The sequence below is a fragment of the Calypte anna genome, chromosome 15 (genome assembly GCF_003957555.1).
Source record: "Calypte anna isolate BGI_N300 chromosome 15, bCalAnn1_v1.p, whole genome shotgun sequence".
Classification (NCBI taxonomy): Eukaryota; Metazoa; Chordata; class Aves; order Apodiformes; family Trochilidae; genus Calypte; species Calypte anna.
This window is the reverse complement of record NC_044261.1, coordinates 6,244,349-6,264,784: the sequence shown is the minus strand read 5'-3', so window position 1 is coordinate 6,264,784 and position 20,436 is coordinate 6,244,349. Positions and strand designations below refer to the sequence as shown.

The 20,436-nt window shown below is 38.9% G+C and overlaps 1 protein-coding gene across 4 annotated transcripts in view; it reads left to right on the top strand.

Annotated features, from left to right (window-relative positions):
- Positions 1–20,436, top strand: part of ARVCF (ARVCF delta catenin family member) — a 239,993-nt gene that overhangs the window by 156,139 nt on the left and 63,418 nt on the right. For all 4 annotated transcript variants that reach the window (XM_030460291.1, XM_030460293.1, XM_030460294.1 and 1 more), the window contains 3 exons: positions 264–422; positions 8,314–8,921; positions 14,852–15,351. In XM_030460291.1, coding sequence (XP_030316151.1) covers positions 264–422; positions 8,314–8,921; positions 14,852–15,351 — 1,267 coding nt within the window. The remainder of the gene's footprint in view (positions 1–263; positions 423–8,313; positions 8,922–14,851; positions 15,352–20,436) is intronic.

Genomic DNA, 20,436 nt, shown 5'->3' with positions numbered 1-20,436 from the left:
TTTAAGTTTGTAGTGGTTGTCTGTAAATATAAAGTACATGATGGATGCTTCACATGGTTTCCATTTACTGAGCTAAGCCCAGCTATGCCAGCATCATTGCAGCCTGCTTTTTTTGAGACAGTAAACCTTCTTTCTCTGAAACTGTGCTTGTAAGTTGTTCAGTAAAATGTGATTTTTTCAATTGAGAAGGCTGCAATCAGTAGAATAGTTATACCATGATGGTAGAAGTGAAAAGTTCATTTATTTTTTGCCTGCTTCTTTAGGAACAAAGCCCCAGTAACCAGACATCAATAGCAATGATGCAAGAGCCTCAAGAAATGGTGGAAGAGACAGTTACTGTGGAGGAAGACCCAGGGACTCCCACTTCTCATGTGTCTATTGTCACTTCTGAAGATGGAACCACAAGGAGAACTGAAACCAAGGTAAGAGGTTAATAATCACTGAGGAAAATGGCAAAATACAAAATAAGCACAAAGCAAAAATATTGGGGAGTAGCATGAGTGATGGCAATCATGCTGTTGTAATCCTTACTGATTCTGAGTGTTCTGTTTGGCAGCAAAGCTGTGTCCAGTGGAGTTTTTTTCAGTGTTGCTTCTATGTCTAGTTTGCTCCTTTTCAGCTGTGGTGTTCCAGCTGGTTCTGAAGCTGTGAACTGAACAGAAGAAATTATCCAGGTTCACTAATCGAAACCACTAGAAAGCCTTCCCAGACTGTTTATTCTTTTTAGGTTCATGTTAGTTTCCTGAAACAGTTCAGAGCATTGCCCCCAAAACACATACAGTGATAGGAGAATGAGATGAGTTGGTAGGGCTTGGAGCAAATTACTTCGGCAGCTGAGGAAAATCTGTTTGAAAATGTATCTTCAAATTAATTACAATCTACAGTAACAATATGTGATTATGTATTTCTCCTTTAGACCAAGAAACATCCTATTTGAATAACACCACAGCATTTAAATTCTATAATGATCTTGTGAATCACATTTTACTCCTTATGCATGAGGAAAGCTGGTTGTGTTCTCAAGCAAAGCTGTACCTCAGGTTCAGCTGGATTAAAGGTGTTGCATCTTCATATTGGAACATTAAGGGTGATTCCTTTTTAAAAAACTTAAAACCAGCATTGACTAAAAAAAAAACCAACCCAAAAAACTATTAAACTGTATTCTGTTTTTGAAGGAGTCAAATAGAGGTCACTGCATAAATCAATGTTTATTTTTACTGGCATTCCAGAATTGTAGACCTCTAAAATACCTATTCAGAACATCAGATCCTCAGGTTTGAGTAAATGAATGTTGATTTCCTGAGGTCAGTAGGCCTGCACACATTGTTACAAACTGAGTATGTGGTTTAATATTTGTTGTGGTTAGTTAGAAGATATATATAACTGACCTATTTTCTCATTGTTGGAAGGAGATGAAGGTCTTGCAATAAAAATAGACAAAAAAACCCTCCATTTTGATTAGCTCTCCAAATAATCTGTGACTTATTTGAAAGAAATGCTGTTTTCTTTCTAGTGACAGCAACAACAACTGTTATTTACAGGAAGGAAGTGATAAAATTACAGTGGTGATGGACACCTTTTTATATGCAGTAATTGTAGTGCACAGTTGTAGGAGACTCTAAGTGCAGCTATGCAAGGAAATAGAATGATAGCTTTGACTGTAAAAATAGAGGAGAGGCCATGCAGTGGTCCCTAGATAACAGGACCACATGGAATGAAATAGTTTGTCTGTCACAGACATGCCACTGATAAAGCTGGGAGTTTGTCATTCTGCAAAAGGTCCCATTTCCTCCTGTGGGGGGGATACTTGCTATATTTCCATCTTCCCACAGAAAAGGAAGTGGCAGCTCCAAAACAGGCATTTTACCTGCATATGGGAAAAGAAAATTGGGAAAACAGCAACCCTAGAGCTACTGCTCCATTTCAAAGAGCAAGGTTTGCACACTTCAGGCACTGAAATGTGAGGGGAAGGTGCCTAGTGTTTTTTCTCTACATTTATGTTGTTTTAAACAATGTCACCAGCTTCAACTTTCATCCAAGGAGGTGTTTCCTAGTATTTTATTGCTAAGAAGACCAATACTTAAAAAATATTCTTAAAAAAATCTAGTTGTTGGGAGAAGTGATTCTGAAATATCAAAACACAGATGAGATTGACTTATCCCTGACTGTCAGAAGGGCTGCTGTGGCTTTGCTGAGGTGGTTGTTGTCTGAAATTTGGTTTTGACTTTTCCTTGCTGTGATAATATGGCGTAGATTGAACAGCTCTTAAATATTCATCCAAGGTCAGATTTTATTTTATTTTTTTAAATCAAATCATTGTTCAACTTTGTTTTGGTAGGGAATGTGGCAATTAGAAGTGTTGTCACTAGGGTTTAGTAGCATGAGTTAAGTGTCCTGGAGTTAATTGGCATCGACTTACTATCACTTCTAATAGGCATCATCATAGTGCTTTTATAGGTCATACTTTTATATGTGAAAGTCTTAGAGAGAAAATTAATTTTCCTGGTATCTCTGTGCAGCTGGCAAGATTCTGACCTTACTGCTCAGATGAGTGAAGGGAATCTCTTCTCTGCAAGGAGAGATGGAAACATATGCCCACTGGGCATGCACTGTGCTGTAGTAGGATCTTTGTTGAGCCCAGAACTGCTGTTCTGTCTCTACCCATTTCCCCCTAAAGATTTAAAAGAGAAAAACAAAAAGAACTAAAAAAACCACCCCCAAGACACCAAAATGAGCAAAAGCCCCATGATCTTGCTTTAGTGTGAAGGTACTTCTCATCCTTTTAAAGGAGCAGCATTTCCTGTGGTGGGAATCCTCAGTTATTTTCAGTAATATCTCATCTGTTACTGAAATTCCTCCTCTTTAGTAGATAAATGTGAATGCTCCTGTCTGCTGATATTCCTTTGTACTCCTTCCCCCACACCATTGTTTCAAAACCCTAATTTATAAAGGTTATTTTCTTCAGTAGTGTGTTAAGTAAACAACCTTAATACAGAAGCATTGACAGTTTTGCTGTGCTTTCCCCCACATCTTTGAAGTTATCTGTAGCAGTGAAGCAGGAAGAAAGCATAATAGAATTTAATATTTGACATATTTTAAAAAGAGAACATCTGCCTTTTCAAACTGAGATATCTCAGAGTAATTTTCTCCAAACTGTTATTCTCTTAGTGCTGTACTACATAACATTAACTGCACAAAAGATGTGGCAGATAATACTGCATTTCAACTTTGTAATCTCTTTGGAAGTCAAATACCTATCATGCTAAGACAGTGAAAGTCACCTTGGGGAGAAGACTACCACTTACTGCTTGTCAACTGGAACTCTGCCATGTGCTAAAGGCAGCCTGTTTGTAAGTGGCTCAAGAGAACCCCAGTAAAGCAAATTAGATGTGTATGTGCTTGTGTTAATGTTTGCTTTTTTCTTTCTTCAGGCACCTTTTATTTTTATCTTTGAAGTGCCAAAAGATTGGAAATATTTAGATCATTTTATTAATTGAAAATTGTGTTTTATGATAACAGACTGTGTAATCAATCTGTATTCAAAGTGGTTTCCTTTCCTGTCCACTCTTTTGCCTTGTCCTTTCTAATACTAAGCAAAGCCAGATCTCTCCAAGCAAAGATTAACTGCTGCTCCCACTTTTCTAGCACCAGAGATGGGCAAGTGCTTGTGACTGAAACTCTTCAGTTGTGGTAGTGCCAGGTACCCCAAGATGCAGTTCTTCAAAACTTTGCAGGAGATTCATGGGGATTAGGTAACAGAGCAGGAATGGATTTCAGCCGAAGCTGAGGGCCCTTTGAAAATGTGAAATGTTAAGCTTAAAATTAAAGGGGAGAAATTTGAGATGTTGTTTTGAAAACCTATGGGGTGAGTTCTTACACAGTGTTTAATAGAAAGGTAATAGATTCAGCCTGCTTGGGCTGGTTAATTTTTACAGTCCACAGTTCAAATATCAGAAATGTCAGAATGCCTTTATTCTGATGCAGGTCTTCCCATCTGTTGTTTTGTGGTTTTTTTAATGATATAGCTTCAACAAAGGTTTTAGCTCTGTCTGCTTTTATAATGTAGTTTATTAAAAAGCAAACAAAACTTAAAACAGAAATAAAACCAACCTCAGTAACAAAATGGAAGGCAAAATTCTAGGTGGTGGTGAAGATGACTGTATTAGATCATGATACCCCACTTCAACTGGAATCTCAGTGCTGTCTTTTCTCCTCTTGTGTCTGAGCACTTTGCACTTAGAAGGATCCACTTGTATCATCTGCATCTTGTATCATCCACTTGTATCATGCATCCAGGAAATCCAGTCCCTGCGTATTTTAATGTTCATTTTTCCCATTCTTCAAGACAAATAAAATTATGAGGGACAGAAAAATAAAGAAGCTGCTTTAAAAGTGTGAACATTTCTTTTATTCTCTGTTGGCAAATATATTTCCAGAAACAGAATTAGTGAGAACATTACTGTGGGGCCCAAGGGGAAATTATTTAACAAAATAATTGCTATTTGCAGAGGGGAACAATGGCAACATCAGTAGACCTGGTGTGTAGTTATATCCTGAGGAGGGGGGAGCAGCAGTGAAAGTAAGAACTTGCAGTCTTATTAGATTTTGGTTCCAGAGTGCTTGAATAGGCTGATGTATTGGAACTTTATCTTTTTTTGCACTGTGGTTGAAACCTTAATGCAGTTTACAGGAAATAAAAGTACTGCAAATATATTTTAAGCATACTCGGACAACCTCTTCATAGAGTAACCCAAAACTTTCATCTGGTACTGCATGAGATTGTAACAATGAAGTAATTGAGAGCCTTTTGATTTATAATCAGGCTAAAATATCTCTTTAAACAGGTTTTCTTTAGGAAAGGGAAAGTAAGGAGGGGAAGTGAAATTACATTTTCTCAGAGCAATTTGTATCTCTTAAGTTCTTCATTAGAACATACCCGTAATGAGGAGTTCATGCTAATAAATCTTTCTCAGATTGGGTGCATGTGAAGGACCAGGTGTCTCAGACAATCTGCTTGGACTCCCACTTGGAATTGCTGCTTCTCTCTGGCTAATGCATCAGAATTAAGGAAACAACAAAAACTTTGGGAGAAGAGATTACTGTCTGTCAGCTGCTCAAGACTGCCTGTGTTCTTTTAAGAAATATAAATGAAACATTCCCTTGAGCTGGATTTCTTGATATAAAGATGTTTGGTTTGTTGTTATTTTTTTGCTTGGAAACCTAATAAATGGACCTTCCTCTGTGTGATGGCTAATTGCTTCCAGAAAGCTTTCCTTTATTATCCTGTAGGCAACGAAGTCTTTTTATCACATAATAAATCTATCTCAAAGCTACCCCTGACAGATGAGGCATGAGTGCAAATACTCTGAAAGACTTGATATGAGGTCCTTACCGTAATACCTTTAGCATTATTGAATGCTTTTATGCTATGAGAAATGTGTACTTTAATGCTTGAATTAAGTGTTCCTTTTTATCTATCTGACAAGGAGATTTTGTTTGTCCTGATACTTTCCACTTATTAAGAGGCAGCATTCAGAAAATAATGGAGGTAAAGCTGTGCTTATGTTTTCAACTTTTTCAGACATGTGCTGGATGATGCTAAGTGTGTCTTTTTGACTAGCCACAGCCATGGAAAACTTTTCTATTCTAGTCTGAAACACAGGAAAATAAAGGAGAAAAAATTACAAATCAATCTTCATTCTGTGTTGGTCATATAAAAAAAAAAATCTAAATACTCTGTAGAGTACTACAGGGTGGTGACGAGATCATTAAGTGTAACTTGTATGTTACAGATTTTCTAGGAATTGATTTTCAAAGTGTTTCTGGAGTTCTTTTATGGATATGTACTGAGTGTTAGTAAACAATTGTTCTTAAGATAACATTCCTGTATTGTGGTACCTCGTGCTGGTTGAAAATAACCATGATTCTCCAAAAACCCCCTAAACTATCAAAAATTAGGAGTCCCAAATTGGCAGTAGGAGTGCTGGATGAGGACGTGCAGCAGTGATGGCTCTGCAAAAGCCTTTGTCCAAGGATCCTGCAGGCCAAAGCTTGTTTGTCCTTTCATGCTATTGCTACAGCCAGACATGGTTTATTAGGTATCTTGTATTGTCTGATCTTGACAACTTTATGAAAAATCATCCATGACAAACTGTGTATGCATGGCAACGTGAGAGACTTGGAATTAGATTTAAAGTATCTGGCTCCTGTTGAATAGTGCTGAAGCAGGCTTTGTGGGGTTATGTGAGTGTTCTTCCTGGCATCTAGAAAGCTGCCTCTTTGTTCTTTTCTAGGCAAAAGTATCAGTTTCTGATTCATCAAAATGTTGAAACACTACCTTCCTTCCTGTTATTCCTGTCACTGATTCCTAAATTCAAGAATGCAAAGGCCCAGTAGCTTTCATCCATTTCTGTCATTGCTTTGCAGAACTCACATATTTGAGGCCTGAGAAATGTTGCTTTTCCCTCCTCTTAGATCACTTATGGATATAGTGCTTTGAATAAAACTTTTGTTTCAGACTTCAGTAGGAGAATACTGAGCTCTGTTGCCTTGCATATTTTGTGTATTTACCAAGAGCTACTGTGAGCCACAACAACTTCTTCTCTTCTAAATGGTGCTTAGTTTTATAAATGCCATGACAGTGGTCATGCTGATAACTGAGTGGAAAGTGGAAGCATTGTGTGCTGGTAATAAGCAAAACCCACTGTTGTATTCTGTGTCATGAAACTGATGTTTAGTTTCTGGCTTCCTTTCTTTTAGTTACTAAAATATGTGCTTTTTTAAAAAGAGAGAAAAGGAAACCCCCATTGGTGGAAGAGGCAAATTCTTTCAGCTCTGACCCAAATTCAGTACTGAGATCATGTTGGTACCTGGCTATGCTTTATTCAGCATGATGCTTTTTAATTCTGTCTTTGGTGGAGAGCCATTTGTGCTGCTTGCAGTCTTGCAGGATTTCATTACTTCATTAGGCTGAAGTATCATTTGCTCACAGATGTCTCTACGAAAAGAAATGCTGTTTGGGTGAATTTTTCCTGTTTGGGATTTCTGTGTGAAAACATCTGGCTAGAGGAAATGTCTGGAGCCACTTCAAGAGATGTACTCTTAATTATTTTGTTTTAGCAGCAGCTTGGATAATCCGGTGCCAATCTAAATGTTTAAATCAGAGGCTATAGGTCAAAATATCTATTTAGACTTCAGAGCCATTGAACAACCCAGGGACACATGTTACAGTTACTGTTTCTGCTCATGTCTTTATTTCATTCTGTGGCTAGTATGAAGGAAAATGACATTAGTGATGTTTGTTTACCCCTGTATGCTTTAGAAACCCCAATTATCTCTTAAAATTTTGCTTTTTGTTACCTCCCTCCATTGGTGGACTGTTTCTCCTGCTTTTCTTGCGTGTGTCTTGTTTTGTTGTTTAATTGGACTTTCTAACAATGGGCTGAAAATTGGCATTTACTAGGGTTAGGGTGACTTTTTATAGGTTAAAGTAACTTTATTAAGGGTCAGGTAAGGATACCTTGGCTTCTGCTGAGCTTTGTATTCTCCCACAAACAGCTTTTGCTTGTCACTGAAAGACAGTCCCAGAGAACAACCAAGAAAGGTCCTTTGCTAGTTTGTAAATAGTGGCTGGTTTCTAGCACTGTCTTGAGCAAATTGCCAGACCTTCCCCATGAAGGCAGAATGTTCCTGAAAACTCCTGAGGAGTCTTTGTTCTGGCTCTTTGGCAGCAAACCCTGAACTGGACACTTGCCATTTCCAGTTTTTGTCTGTTATGTGAACTAATGTCTAATTCTACCTGTGTTGAAATGAGGTGTCAGGAAGGTCAAGGTGTATTTGTGTACAAGTATTTCTTTTATGTTTCAAACAAGCTTCTCTAGCCCAGTATGTTTAGGCTTCTTGCAGTTGCAACATCTGTGTGGCACTGTTGGTTTTTATTGCTCAATAACATCATCAAAATGATGGAATGACCCCAACTACCTATTGAACTTGTATGGTGATGGTTTGATGTAAGCCTGAAATTTTTCTGTTTGAGATCATGGTTTCCTAAATATTACTGTCAAATTTGAGCTCCATCAAGTCACACAGTGGTACAGATCAGGGAGGAGCCTCACCTAAACTAACAGATTAACTTGTGGTTACAATAGTGTTTCCATTCACCAGGCAAGTCACTCTAGTGTGCTTTGTGATGCTCTCTCCGTTTTTTTGCTGTTCTAGCTCCCTGTGTCTCATCACATTGTGCAGAAAGGAGCAAATTAATGTATTAACAAATTAATAAATAAATTAACATATTTATTTGCTACTTCTTCACAGGTTACCAAAATGGTCAAAACCGTCACCACCAGAACAGTGCGTCAGGTGCCACTTGGGCCCGATGGCCTGCCAGCAATGGATGGCTCCTCTCCCATGGGCAGCTACACAGATTCAATAGACAGAAGGTACATGAAGAACGGGGAGAGGTACATCACACCACAAGCATCTTCCACGTTAACCAGATCTTACAACAGCTACAACGATTCTTACCCTGAAAGTCAGGAAGGCCAATATCGCCCTTACATCAGTCACGATGGTTATGGGGATCTGTCTGATAACTATGGCAGCTTGTCTCGGGGTGTCAACTACCGTCCTCGCTATGCCTATGTGCCAGGAAACAGTTACAGGCCAGATGATGGTAGCTTCACTTTGCCAAGCAGAAGGGACAACTACGCTCCTGTGGCCCAGCCTCAGGTGCCAGTGAGCAGCAACGTTGACTTGAACCGCTCCCAGCCGGAACGCTTCCAGCCAGAGCCCTATGGACTGGAAGACGACAACCGCAGCCTTGGAGTGGATGATGAGGGGTATGAACTTGATCCTGATTACTCCACTGTGAACAGGAGGACATCTGCAGGTCTGCCCGAGAGAGGGAGACCTCACAAAGGAAGGTAAAACCCGTTTGTTTTTTACAATTCTAATTTGCAGCTCTTTTGCTTGGTTGAGCGTGTCCATTTGAACTCCTAATGGTTCTGGAATTACTTGACAGAAAAACAAGTAGAGCCCATCATTTCAGTAGCCTGTAAATGAGTACACAAGGCACATGAACTACAGAGGGAGTAAGGATGGTGCTCAGAAACCCTTTCACTGCATTTAGAAAGAGATTATCTTTTAGAAGAGGTTCAAGTTAGTTTTTTTCCCCTCTTCTTGTAACAGAACTGTGACTGCATTTTGTTGTCCCAGAGCCATCCCACAATAACAAGGTGAAAAGAGGAACTTGTAATCTGAGAGACTTCTGACAGAGCTGGCTGTGTGCACATCTGCCAAACAAAAATTGTAAACAGCTGGTTGGTGTTGCAGACAAGCTGATACCTGGTGCTGAAGGGATGCCTTTTATATTGAGGTTGTCTTGTGAGGTGTTTGACAGCCTCAGCTCCTGATCCTGTGCTAACTGCACACCCTCAGCTGCATGATCAGGTTATTCTGAATCTCACTGAAGTCCTTCAACATTTAGTAAGAGCAGGTCTTTATCTTGCCCTGTGCCTATAAAAGGGAGAGAGAAGGCTATCTGTGTTGTGCTTAATGTAACTAAAGTCATCAGTCAAATTGTTTCTGGTTCAGTCCTTTTTGCAAGGAGTGCTCTATTTTATGCCATATTTTCTGATATTACTTGTTTATGCTGTGCTTGTATCTATCACATCTTCCTTTGGAGAAAAAAATAAGCAAGCTTGGGAAGGGAGTTTTATTATTCAGCTGACAGTCATCTTTTGAGTATAAACCTGAAAAACTTGTATACTTTGATCTTGCAAGCTTACCAATCAGTAGAACAACATCAGTATTTTCTGAGGCTAAAGAAAATACCTGCAGCCAGTAGGTGCCAAAACACTGATCAATCTATTAGACTTTAATTTTTACTCCCCTGAATCTAAGCAAGTTTACAATACTCATTAAAAACAGGCAGCAATGCTTTTAATTTTTTATTAACATTTTTCAAACTGTATGCATAATGAATAATTAAATTTATTCTTAGAACCTGTCCATTTGCATTTTTAAAGTTGGTTGTTCTTTTTAAACATCCCTTTGATTTATTGTTTCTTGCAGCTTGGATAGAACCAATTTCACAGTTTTTGTTTAACATTTCTTTTGTTGTGACTTTTTTCCATATTTAATATGATCAAGAGAATTTGACAAGTAATTAGCCTGACTGTTGCAGCAAACTTTAGCTGGTGAGAACACAAGAAAATTGTTTGAGAGCCTCTTCATAAGTAGTTACTTTTTGACATTTCAAAGCAAATACTTGAACAATTCAATAAGCTGCATTTCAGATCTGCTACTGATCTGCAGGAAACGAGACTACAAATAGTGCTTTGTACAAGATGAGAGTGATTATTACCTGATTATCCTCTCTAGGTTTTTTTAAATACGTTCTTCTTTGTGAAAACTATTAAATGAATGTGATAAATTGATTGAACTTTTGATTTCAAAAAGCTTACATGTGTAGAGTGGGTGTAATAACAACACCGTTAGCTTTTCTACATATCACCAACTTTCAGATTGGGCATCTTCATCATGTTGTGAACAGAATTCTTCAGTTGGCTAACTTGCTGGAGAAACTGAAGTTATTCTCTTGTTGTTTTCTTCCCAGTAAGTGCTGCCCTCATTTGTTAATAGTGGAAAGGCAGAATAAGGATCCTACTGTTAGCTGCTAGTTTTGATGCTGTTCTGTCTGAGAGGACTGAACAGAGGTTTCTCATCTGAATCTGTGGTAGTGAATCTCACCCTCTGCGTGATAAGGAGGCAATACAGCTGTGTCTGGAGGGATTCCTGGGCTAGAGGATTACAAGTACAGATTGTTCTTTCCATCTCTTGCCTGCTCCATTTGATCACAGAGATAAATGTCTATTGTGCTCTCCTTCTGTCATCAGCAGCCTCATTTTAAGCTACTTATATTTCATTTTAAATTGGAAGAAAATATGCCCTCTCACAAACATCTACAAATCCAGATAAGTGCACAAAGGCAAATATTCCTTCTGTTGGCTCTTCAGTGCTTGGGACTGGGCTTTTCCCTTGTTTTCTTTTGTACTGATTATGCTGTAAGATACATTATTTTCTACCGCAGTGCTTGGCACTTAATGTTCTCTTCTTTGGCATGTTTTGTTAAGTCAGATTTCAAAATAAATTGAGGTGAGAGAAAAGCATTTAGGTGTGTAATTCTGATTTAATACTCAAATTTACTTAGGAAGGGCTCCCCCACAATTTTTTATCAATGCTAGAATGCATTTTGATCAATTCCCTAAGACAGGTGATTAGTGAGACTCACGGCATCCCAAAAACTTCATTGCCTTGCTACAGACAGATGGAAAGCAAGATGCTTGCAGTCAGCAGCTCTGGCATACTACCAGATCTCTTCAGTCCCAGAAGTAAAGAGCTCTTGGCCTCCTGAGCTTCTGCTGAAGCCTTTGTTAGTCTTTCTGTGTCAAGTCACTTGCCATTCCAAGGGAGCTGCTCAGGCTGGTGTGAAAAAACATCATTGTCCTGCACCAGTCTGACTCAGATTATTTCTTTATTCCCTCTCTGTAAATGTGTTGCTGATTTTACTTATTTGTCTTCAGAAACTGAGTGTGTTTTACTTCCTGATAGATATTTGCTTTTGAGTTCTTCAGACTTTGCCTACTCTGCACCTCTGGGCCCCCCATTAACCGGGTGGAGATGGGGCCTGGCCTGGGCCAGGGGATTCCTGTCAGCCATGGCCACCAGAGGCCTGGTGGGAGTTCTGCATCATCCCTTGGCAGATGATCTCTTTTGGTAAACTGCTTTCCTTCAGCATTGTTAAGCAGTGGCAGAGGTGATGTATTAGAGCTTCCCTCAGTATATTTCAGGATTCTTTTCCATTGATTGCAGTCTGGGTTGTTTTCATGGGGTTTTTTTCCCTCTTCCCCCCCCCCCCCCCTCTTCTCCGCAGTTGATGGCTGCACTCATGCGAGTCTGAGCTGCCTTCACTTAGCTTTCGTGTACAGCTCTTAATATCACATCTGGATCTGAGAGGTTTTAGATAATTATTAAGGGTCTTGAAGGATCAAGTGTCTAGGAGTTATCTTTAGCCAGGTATTTGTTACTGTTATTAACCAGTGGCTGTTAACTATTGACACTGTTCCATCCCAGAGGTATGTTGGATCTGGCCTGTGTGGGCTTATTTCAGCAACAGTGTTACCGATGTTCGTATTTTTTCTTTAGAGACACTATCTTGTTCTAAAGCAGCTGTCTTTCTGTGGTAAAATAGTTATGTTAAACTTGAAATCCTATTTTTTTTACTAAGGGAATGGTCTGGCAGAATCAAGTGGGGGAAGGCAGGAGCAGGACGTTTTCAGGTATTCACAGTTATTAGTGACTGACAGTTGAAAAAAATGTTGTTAGGACAGGAGTTATATGGTGTTCTTTTTTGTCATTACAATGTTACAATTTAAAAATTCCTAACTATGAAGTTTTATTTTGGACAAATGTGATGTAACCTAGGAGCTGCAGCACAGGGGAGGGGGTGCAGCATGAGGCAGGTGGGCCCATCTGTGTGGTTCTGTTTGGAAGGCTTTGTGGAAGTAATGCAAACAAACTCCATTCCAGGTCAATAATTATGTTTGTGTATTTGCATGGATGAGAAGGAGAGAGAAACTTAATTGTGCAGGTGTAATTGAGGTGGTGTTCAGTTAGTTATCTTGTAGGCAGCTCTTAGGGTTGAGATATGGTGAATTGTGAGCTACCAAGTGAAGTAAGCAAGAGGGCATCTATTAAAATTACTCTTCTACTGCTTCTCTGCCATGCAGCCAGTAGGAATTTTACACGAAGATGAGTTTGAAAAATGAAGTTTTGTTGTAGTTTTAATGCTCGCTGTCCTGAATTTGCATATGTAAAACCAAAATTTTGTTCTACTAGTTTAGGGGTTTTGTTATCACTTTTGCCCTATATATATGCATAGAAATAAATCTTTTCAATGTTGTTACTTTCTTTTTGGGATGATGGAAATGGCTTTGTTCTGTGTAACAAAATATAATGGCTGTCCAGATATTGTGAATTACTGTGTGGACTGAATTACACTTATACAAATAACTGCATTGATAAAAAGGTTCTTCTAATGCATTCTGAGTTTTGGATACTTGCCCATTTTTATCCTTTCATTCAGTTTCTGGTTTAGAACAGCAATTAAAGCAACTTAAAGGCAGTGAAAGTGCTTTTAACATTAAAAGCATTAATTGTACAAGACTTAAGTTCAGTCTCTACCTCTGGTTGCTTTTCTCCCCAGAACAGTTTAATTAACAGTCCCTTTAGGATAACACCAAACTCCATTTTATTCCCGAGTTCTAATGGTATATACTTCTCTCAGCATGACATCAGAAATTGTTCAGTAGCATCAGTCAGTGCTTAAAAGCAAAGTTTTTAAAAATCATTTTCTAGCAATTGAAATTAGCTAATCAGTGCAGGAAAAAAAAAAAAGGCAAAAAGCTACTGCTGTTTGTTTGGTTTTGTTTGTTTGGTTTTAATTTAAATATGTAAGAAGTCAGTCTATGTTGACATCTGTCAAGAGTAGCATTAGAGGAAAGTGAGGATGAATATGACAAATCATCTAGACTTGAGGTTTCAGATTTCTTTTTGTACTTCTCCTGAGGGCTTAAGCATTATCTCATGGATGCACAGCACATGCACTGAAGCTCCTCTGCACAAACTGTTCATGTTCTGGAACATGAAAGGTATCACTTTAAATAAGACAAAAAGTATATGAGTGAATCTCAAACATATTCTGAACTTTTAAATGCCTTTCCTTACAAATCTCTTGGAGAAATGTTCTCTCTCTAGCTGCTACTTGTAGGAAGTGATCAGAGGGAGTATTGATTTCTGAAGGTTAGAGATTATAGCTGCAGGGCTGGTTTTTAAAGAAGTGTTTGTCAAATACTTATGATGATGATTATTTTAAATAATGACTTTTCTGGTGTGAGAAGGTACTGTGTTAGAGTATTTTCTGTAGTGCTGATTGTAACTTTGCCCTTTGTGTGAACTAGGACAGGAATATTTAAGTAGTAGACATGTTAGTTGTTTGTGGCTGACCTTACTTCAGTTACATACAATGAATTATGGCACAAGATGGGTCTCATTCATCTTAATGCTGTAAATGATCTCAGGAGTGTCCAACATCCAGGTTGCTTGCTGGTCTGGGGAGGAAATATCAGAGTACTGGACCTGTTTTGGATTTCTAGCAAATTATTCTGGTGTTAAAAGTGTAACCAGAGTCTCTTGACCATCAGCCTCTTACCTGTGTTCCAAATGATTCTGTTCAAGATAGATTTTTATTACATGCTTGGATTCAGGACTTAGGTTTTCCATCATTAGGTGTATTGCTGAGTTCAGTATTCCTGTGTGAGCATCAACATGGGAATGTAGTGAAACTTCCCATACTTACTGAAAAGCATCTGTGGTCTCTGTTCAGGCCTTGAATGCCTTTAATTAGAGGTTTGGTTTGTTGCAGATGTAGTGGCATTAATGAAACTCAGTATTTCCTACTAAATGTAATCCAGCTTTACTGTAATTGTTTTGCTAAGTGACCAAAATGAAAGCAATCTGTTTGATGACTTGCAGTTCCTGTCATCATTTCATTGCTAGCCAAACAAATACTGTACTGTAGTCCCATCACTGCTAAATACTCAGCTATGGATAATTTTCAAGTTACTACAAATAAATTATTTGGAAGTGTAAATATTCTGCCCCTAATGATGTTTGTGGTATCAAAAGGTTTACTTATAGCTGAAATCTCTACGCCGGCTCAGAAGTACGGATTGTTTAAATGTGCTTTTTTTCCCCCTCTCTTTCTTTCTCTTGGGACTGTTGCTTCTTACAGAGGCTACGAGGACCCCATCGAGACAGAGATGGTTGAAGAGAGGATCCCTTACCTTCATGGTGGATACGCAGCACCCCTGGCACAGCCCGAGAGAGGCAGCATGGCGAGTATTGACCGGCTGGGGAAGCGCTCCCCCTCTATTGACAGCATCCGTAAAGACCCCAGGTGGAGGGACCCTGACCTCCCTGAAGTAATTGCTATGCTCAGCCACCCTATTGATCCAGTCAAGTCTAATGCTGCAGCCTACTTGCAGCACTTGTGCTACGAGAATGATAAAATCAAAAAGGACGTGAGGCATCTCAAAGGGATACCTATCTTGGTGGGTCTACTCGATCATCCAAAGCCCGAGGTCCATCGGAAAGCCTGTGGGGCTCTCAGAAATATCTCCTATGGGAAGGATAATGAAAACAAGGTGGCTATAAAGAACTGTGATGGGATCCCTGCATTGATCAGACTGTTGCGAAAAACGAATGACATGGAAGTCAGAGAGCTAATTACAGGTCAGTGTCTGTAGTTTCTTTGACAAAATTATTCTTTAGAGTAGTCCTTACAGCTTCAGGAGCAAGAATTCTGGAGATAAGAGCACTGAAGAAGAATTTAGATCACTGGTTACAGCTACTTCTTTAGCTACACTACTTTCCTGGTGTGAGAAAGCCTAAAGCAAATAATGCCCTGTAGGAGGAAATGGAGATCATCTGTGTTTGTAGCATACTCATGTTTCTCTGGCTGCTGAGAGATGAATGATGGTTCTTGAATGTAGCATGCAACTGCATGTGGTTGAGTTACTGAAGCTTAAATGAGTTATAGCAACTTCACTGAGAGGTAATTTGTAGTGTGCTTGCCCCTCAGCAAGGGTGAGGTAGGATATGCTAATCTAAAACTTTCCATGTTAATGTCTTATAAAACAATCCTGCTGCCATGTCTCCCCTACTTGATATTGGTAGAACAGTCATTCTCCTCAGGAACACTTCAGCCCTCAGTGCTGGAGATGTTAAGGTTGTATAAAGCGTTGCAATGGTTCTGGGCTAGAAAAATCCAAATTGAAGGAGGGTAGAGTCTGCTTCTGAGATGCCCTGGACACCTGGTTTGCATGTTGAAATAATTGGAAAAGTGAGAAATAAATTTTTAAGCTAGCAAACTTGTGCACACTTTGCAGGAAGTTTCCAGTTCCTTAGAACTCCATTATTCAACTTGTTTTTCATTTGAACTTAGTCTTGGACATTGTCCAAATAGAGTAATAAAGTATTCACCAAGTTTCAAAGTTCAACCATTAAGTGGAAAAGGGTGGAAAAGTTTGTCAGCTCTTTAACTAAGGAGAAATGTATTGTTCTTCAGTCTGCCACAAGTCATGGACAGTGAAATGGATTTCCCTTTCTTTTCTCAGAAGCAGCAGGGGATGTTTGGATGGAGTCCAAGGCAGTTGCAATGACTTTCAGTGCCAGAACAGTTTTTCAGAAAGTTTTATAGGGACAAAAATGGATCCAGAGCTGAAAAGGTTTAGCTGCCTTCCCAGTGTTAGATGCTCCAGGCAGACCCTGTTGTTAAGTGTGGATTAAACCATCAGAAGTAAATATAATTCAATAATTGCCTGAAAAATGTTATAGCAGCTCTCCAGGTTTTTACTGGTAATCATAATTCTCCGAGATGAAGAGTGGCCTTGAGAGTTCCAACCATGCTTCCCCAGCCATAATGGTATACTTAGCAAACTAGGTCTAAATATGCAGGGATATTTTTCCACTTCTTTTCCAGGAACTGGTGAGGAAGAGCTGTTGGTTTTGTCAGAGAATATCATGTAATACAATATTATGTATTAGTTCCCCTTTGATTGCTGTCTGTGCTTTGTCTCCTAACGTGGAAACTCTGTAGCTAGCATTTATGTTCCATTTGCTGCACTCGTTTAATATGATGGCTGACAAATTATTTTGGTTTAGATAAAGACAGTTTACCTACTGTCCTAGTTTACTCAGAACTCATTTCTGGAGTGCTGAGAAGGAATAGATTTATTTCTTTAGTTTTGAGAAAGGAGAAGCCAGTCTATAATTTACTCTGAAGGAGTATCATTATAATGCTAAGTGGTAATCGCTCACTTTGGAGGTGGCAAAACCTAACTGGATATTTTCCCTTTTCACTCTAAATGGTGATTGCTTTGATTTCCATTTGATTAATTAGTTTTGCAGTTCAAACACATTTTATTTGGCTGTAGCTCCTGATAATTAAATAGAGTATTTTTTATTCCACTTTGGGTTTTGCCATGTAAAGCTCTTTATTTCCCCTTACTAAGGAACACCAGGAATATTGAGGCATTAATCTAAACGGATGTCTAGCAACAGATGATGTACATTTAATCTCCACCTAACCAGCAATAATTTCATTCCACTTCTAAAATGGTATCACCAGATCTGGTGTGAGACATTCTATCAGTATAGAAGAGAAGGGTATTCCAGCAATGCTTCTGTGACTGATGCTGATGAACTTGCAGTCACAGTGTTCAAAGCCTCAGCTGATAATGTGGAATTGTCCAGTTGAAAAATGAGTTCCAAAAGTCAGCAGAGAGAAACAAGAGCCAGCTTGACATGCAAAAGGAGCATTCAGCCAGGGCTGCTACAAAAGAGCTGTGTTTTGCAGCCTCGAAAATTCCGATCACAATTCTGATGTTCTTGTGGTAAATATCTTGACTTCCTATCTGGATACTTTTCCCTAATGATAAACCAAGTCTACCTTTGCCATGAAAGTTTCATTCTGTCTGGGGTGAAATCTGGGGGTGCTTCTGCAGCAATGCAAAAAAAAAAAACAACCCAACAAAACAAACATATGGAAGAAAAGACAACAGCATTCAGGGTTTGCTTGTTTTTTTTTCTTTTAACAGGCAGCAGAGTCTGGTTTGGTTTGTCATTTTGGCTTTTCTGTGGTTTAATTTTTTTTAACTCAATACTGGCTGCTTTTTGAAAGCTGAATAATAACCATCAGGGGGTACATGGGAGTATACTGTAAGACATTATTTGCAGCTGAAGGGGTGTTTTCTGGCAAAAGAGAGCATCATTCTCATCTGCGATGAGAATCAGTCCTTGGCTGTAGTACAGCTCTGTGGCCTCTCATTAACTTGGTGATCTGAAGCAGCAGCCACAGCTGTCCAGAACAGTGTGAGTCAGGCTGGCCAGCTGGGCTTGGTCAGTGGGTTAATGGAGTGGGAAGAAAGCCACACCAGTGTGTTAAAAATGCATAAGAGGTAGATGCAGTGGCAGGGGAGCATGAGGGAGCAATTGGATGTGTGATGCTCAGTGTTGAATGAGTGAGACTTAATTTTTCAGAAGAATGGTCACCTGTCTACTTGTTAGGACGTATGTTTTGGAGAACTCAAGTTAGGCAAATGTATTGACAGGCAATTTTGGAAACAAACTGAGTATACTGATACAACACCACTGTCACATTAAGCAAGTTTGTAGCCTCTTTTAGATAGCACTGGTTTTAGCAGAACTTGAAAACCTCTGGGTTAATGCCATCTCTGTTTTACCAGTTGTTCTTGATCTATCTGCAAAGGGCATTAAAACATGGTGTCCCTCAAGGAAAGACAGATATGTGAGGCAAATACCTTGAAAACTCAAGATGTATTTCTCAAATACCACAGATGTCACTTTTCCTTCTTTTCAAAGTGTGGAGTTACAAAATGTCCCTCATCTACTCCCCTGAGAAAAGCTTCATTTAGCTGTTAGTGTCCAGAAGTAAATTGCAAGTAGAGTTGTGATGAGAAATATTCCACAAAATTCTTCCTTGCATCCCTCTGCAGTCATAGAGCTGTACTGCTGAACTTTCAGTGGATCATTTTCTTGAGAAATTGAGAGAAATGAGGATTAAGCTGATAAGAAATTAAATCTGTTCTGATTGGGAAAGCTGCAAGTTTTATCTTGAGTGATAAGGGCTTTTTGTGGAGGAAATGTTCCCATCAGATAAGCAAGACCAAAATTCTATTACATTCTTTGAAAAGCAATCAAAAGTTGTAAGCTTTACTGAATAATTTTCTTATTTGTGAGAACACAGAAAGTAATTTTGTTGTTTAACGGCATTGGACTGATTTTAATTGTTGCTGAGTGCAGGTTTCCTGATGCTGTGTGTTGCCAAAATGGTTTTAATTGAAAAGTTATTGACCTTCAAAATGTTCTGCAGAGGACATATTTTAATCTAATATTATAATAGACACTTGCAGATTGATCAGCTTGATTAGAATTCACATAAATGCCCAGAAGGTGTATGCTAAGATCCTGTCAGCTGATCATACACCAACTTCTCTTTGAAGTACCGTGGTGTCTTCAACTTTCTGGTTACAGATGAGTTTACACCTTCCATTTTTGTATTAGAAGGCTTGTAAGAAGTAACTCTCTTTTTTTCATAGTCTATTGTGTCACACAACAGTTCATGTTGAGGTTCTCAACTTGATCCTACTTGACTTGAAGTAGCACAGCTCCAGTCTTCAGGGCTTAGAATGGTGTAAACAAGTCTGTCAAGCAAAGGCATACAGGACCAACACAGAACAAGAAGTCCTTGGTGAAAATAAGGTAGATGGCTTTCTTTTCCAAATGGTAAATGATTTGGTGTGGACTGTAGATTAAGAATTGAACAGCTGCTGCTTATTTCTTGGTGACATTGGATTTTTGCAAGTAAGCGAGCACAGCAGGAAAGTATTTCTCTTGGATTTCAGAAGATAATAGCATGTATGTATTTTGCCACAATTTCTTTAGAAATCTTTCCACAGATCCAAGAAAACAGACATTTAGGACAATCATGGCTGTGGCCCTAATAACTTTTAATATTACATAAATTGTATAGCTATGGTTAAACTATGTTAATTTTAATATCTTGTTATAATAGTTGGTACTAGTCTAGACAATACTAGTTGGTATTGTCTCTGCCTAACATGCTGAAGGAGTAGACATAGTATTTTGTATTATGTATTGGTTTAGGAAAAGAGTGAAAGAAACATTGTTGTTCATTCTATTGCCTTTCTTAGAGTTTCTTTACTAATTAATATGGTCTCCTAAGTCCAAGCAGATGTCTGGATTTTGTAAAGATCACTTTGAATAGGAGACACCATAGCATTTTACTTCTGAAGCTCTGCTAATCATCAGCCTTTGAGGTTATCATAGAAGTGCCAATCACTACTCAAATGGAGATAAAATTCCCATCCTGACCTGGTACCTGCCATGACCCTATATGGATAATACTCCAATATTAAAATAGGACATTTGGTATCTGACACTTCTGACTGGTAGCAGTGCAGGTCTGAGTGTGAAGGACAGTTCCCAGGGGCCTCTGCCCCTTGGGGGGGGATTGGGGTGGTGGTTCTGGTGTGCTGGATCACTGCTGCTGCCAACTCCCTCACTCCTGCAGGCTTTCCACTGACTGACAGGGTCCAACAAGTCCGTCTGCTTGTTAGACTGTGTGACAAAAGGAATAGTTCCAAAGGCTTTTTCCAGATGTTTTTAAACTTTGCAAATCATACATGGAATGACTGAAAGGGCCCAAAACAAAGGTGGCCCTGTTTTTGTTTTTTCTGTGTTACATTTTAGACATTTATACTAAGAGAAGAGTAT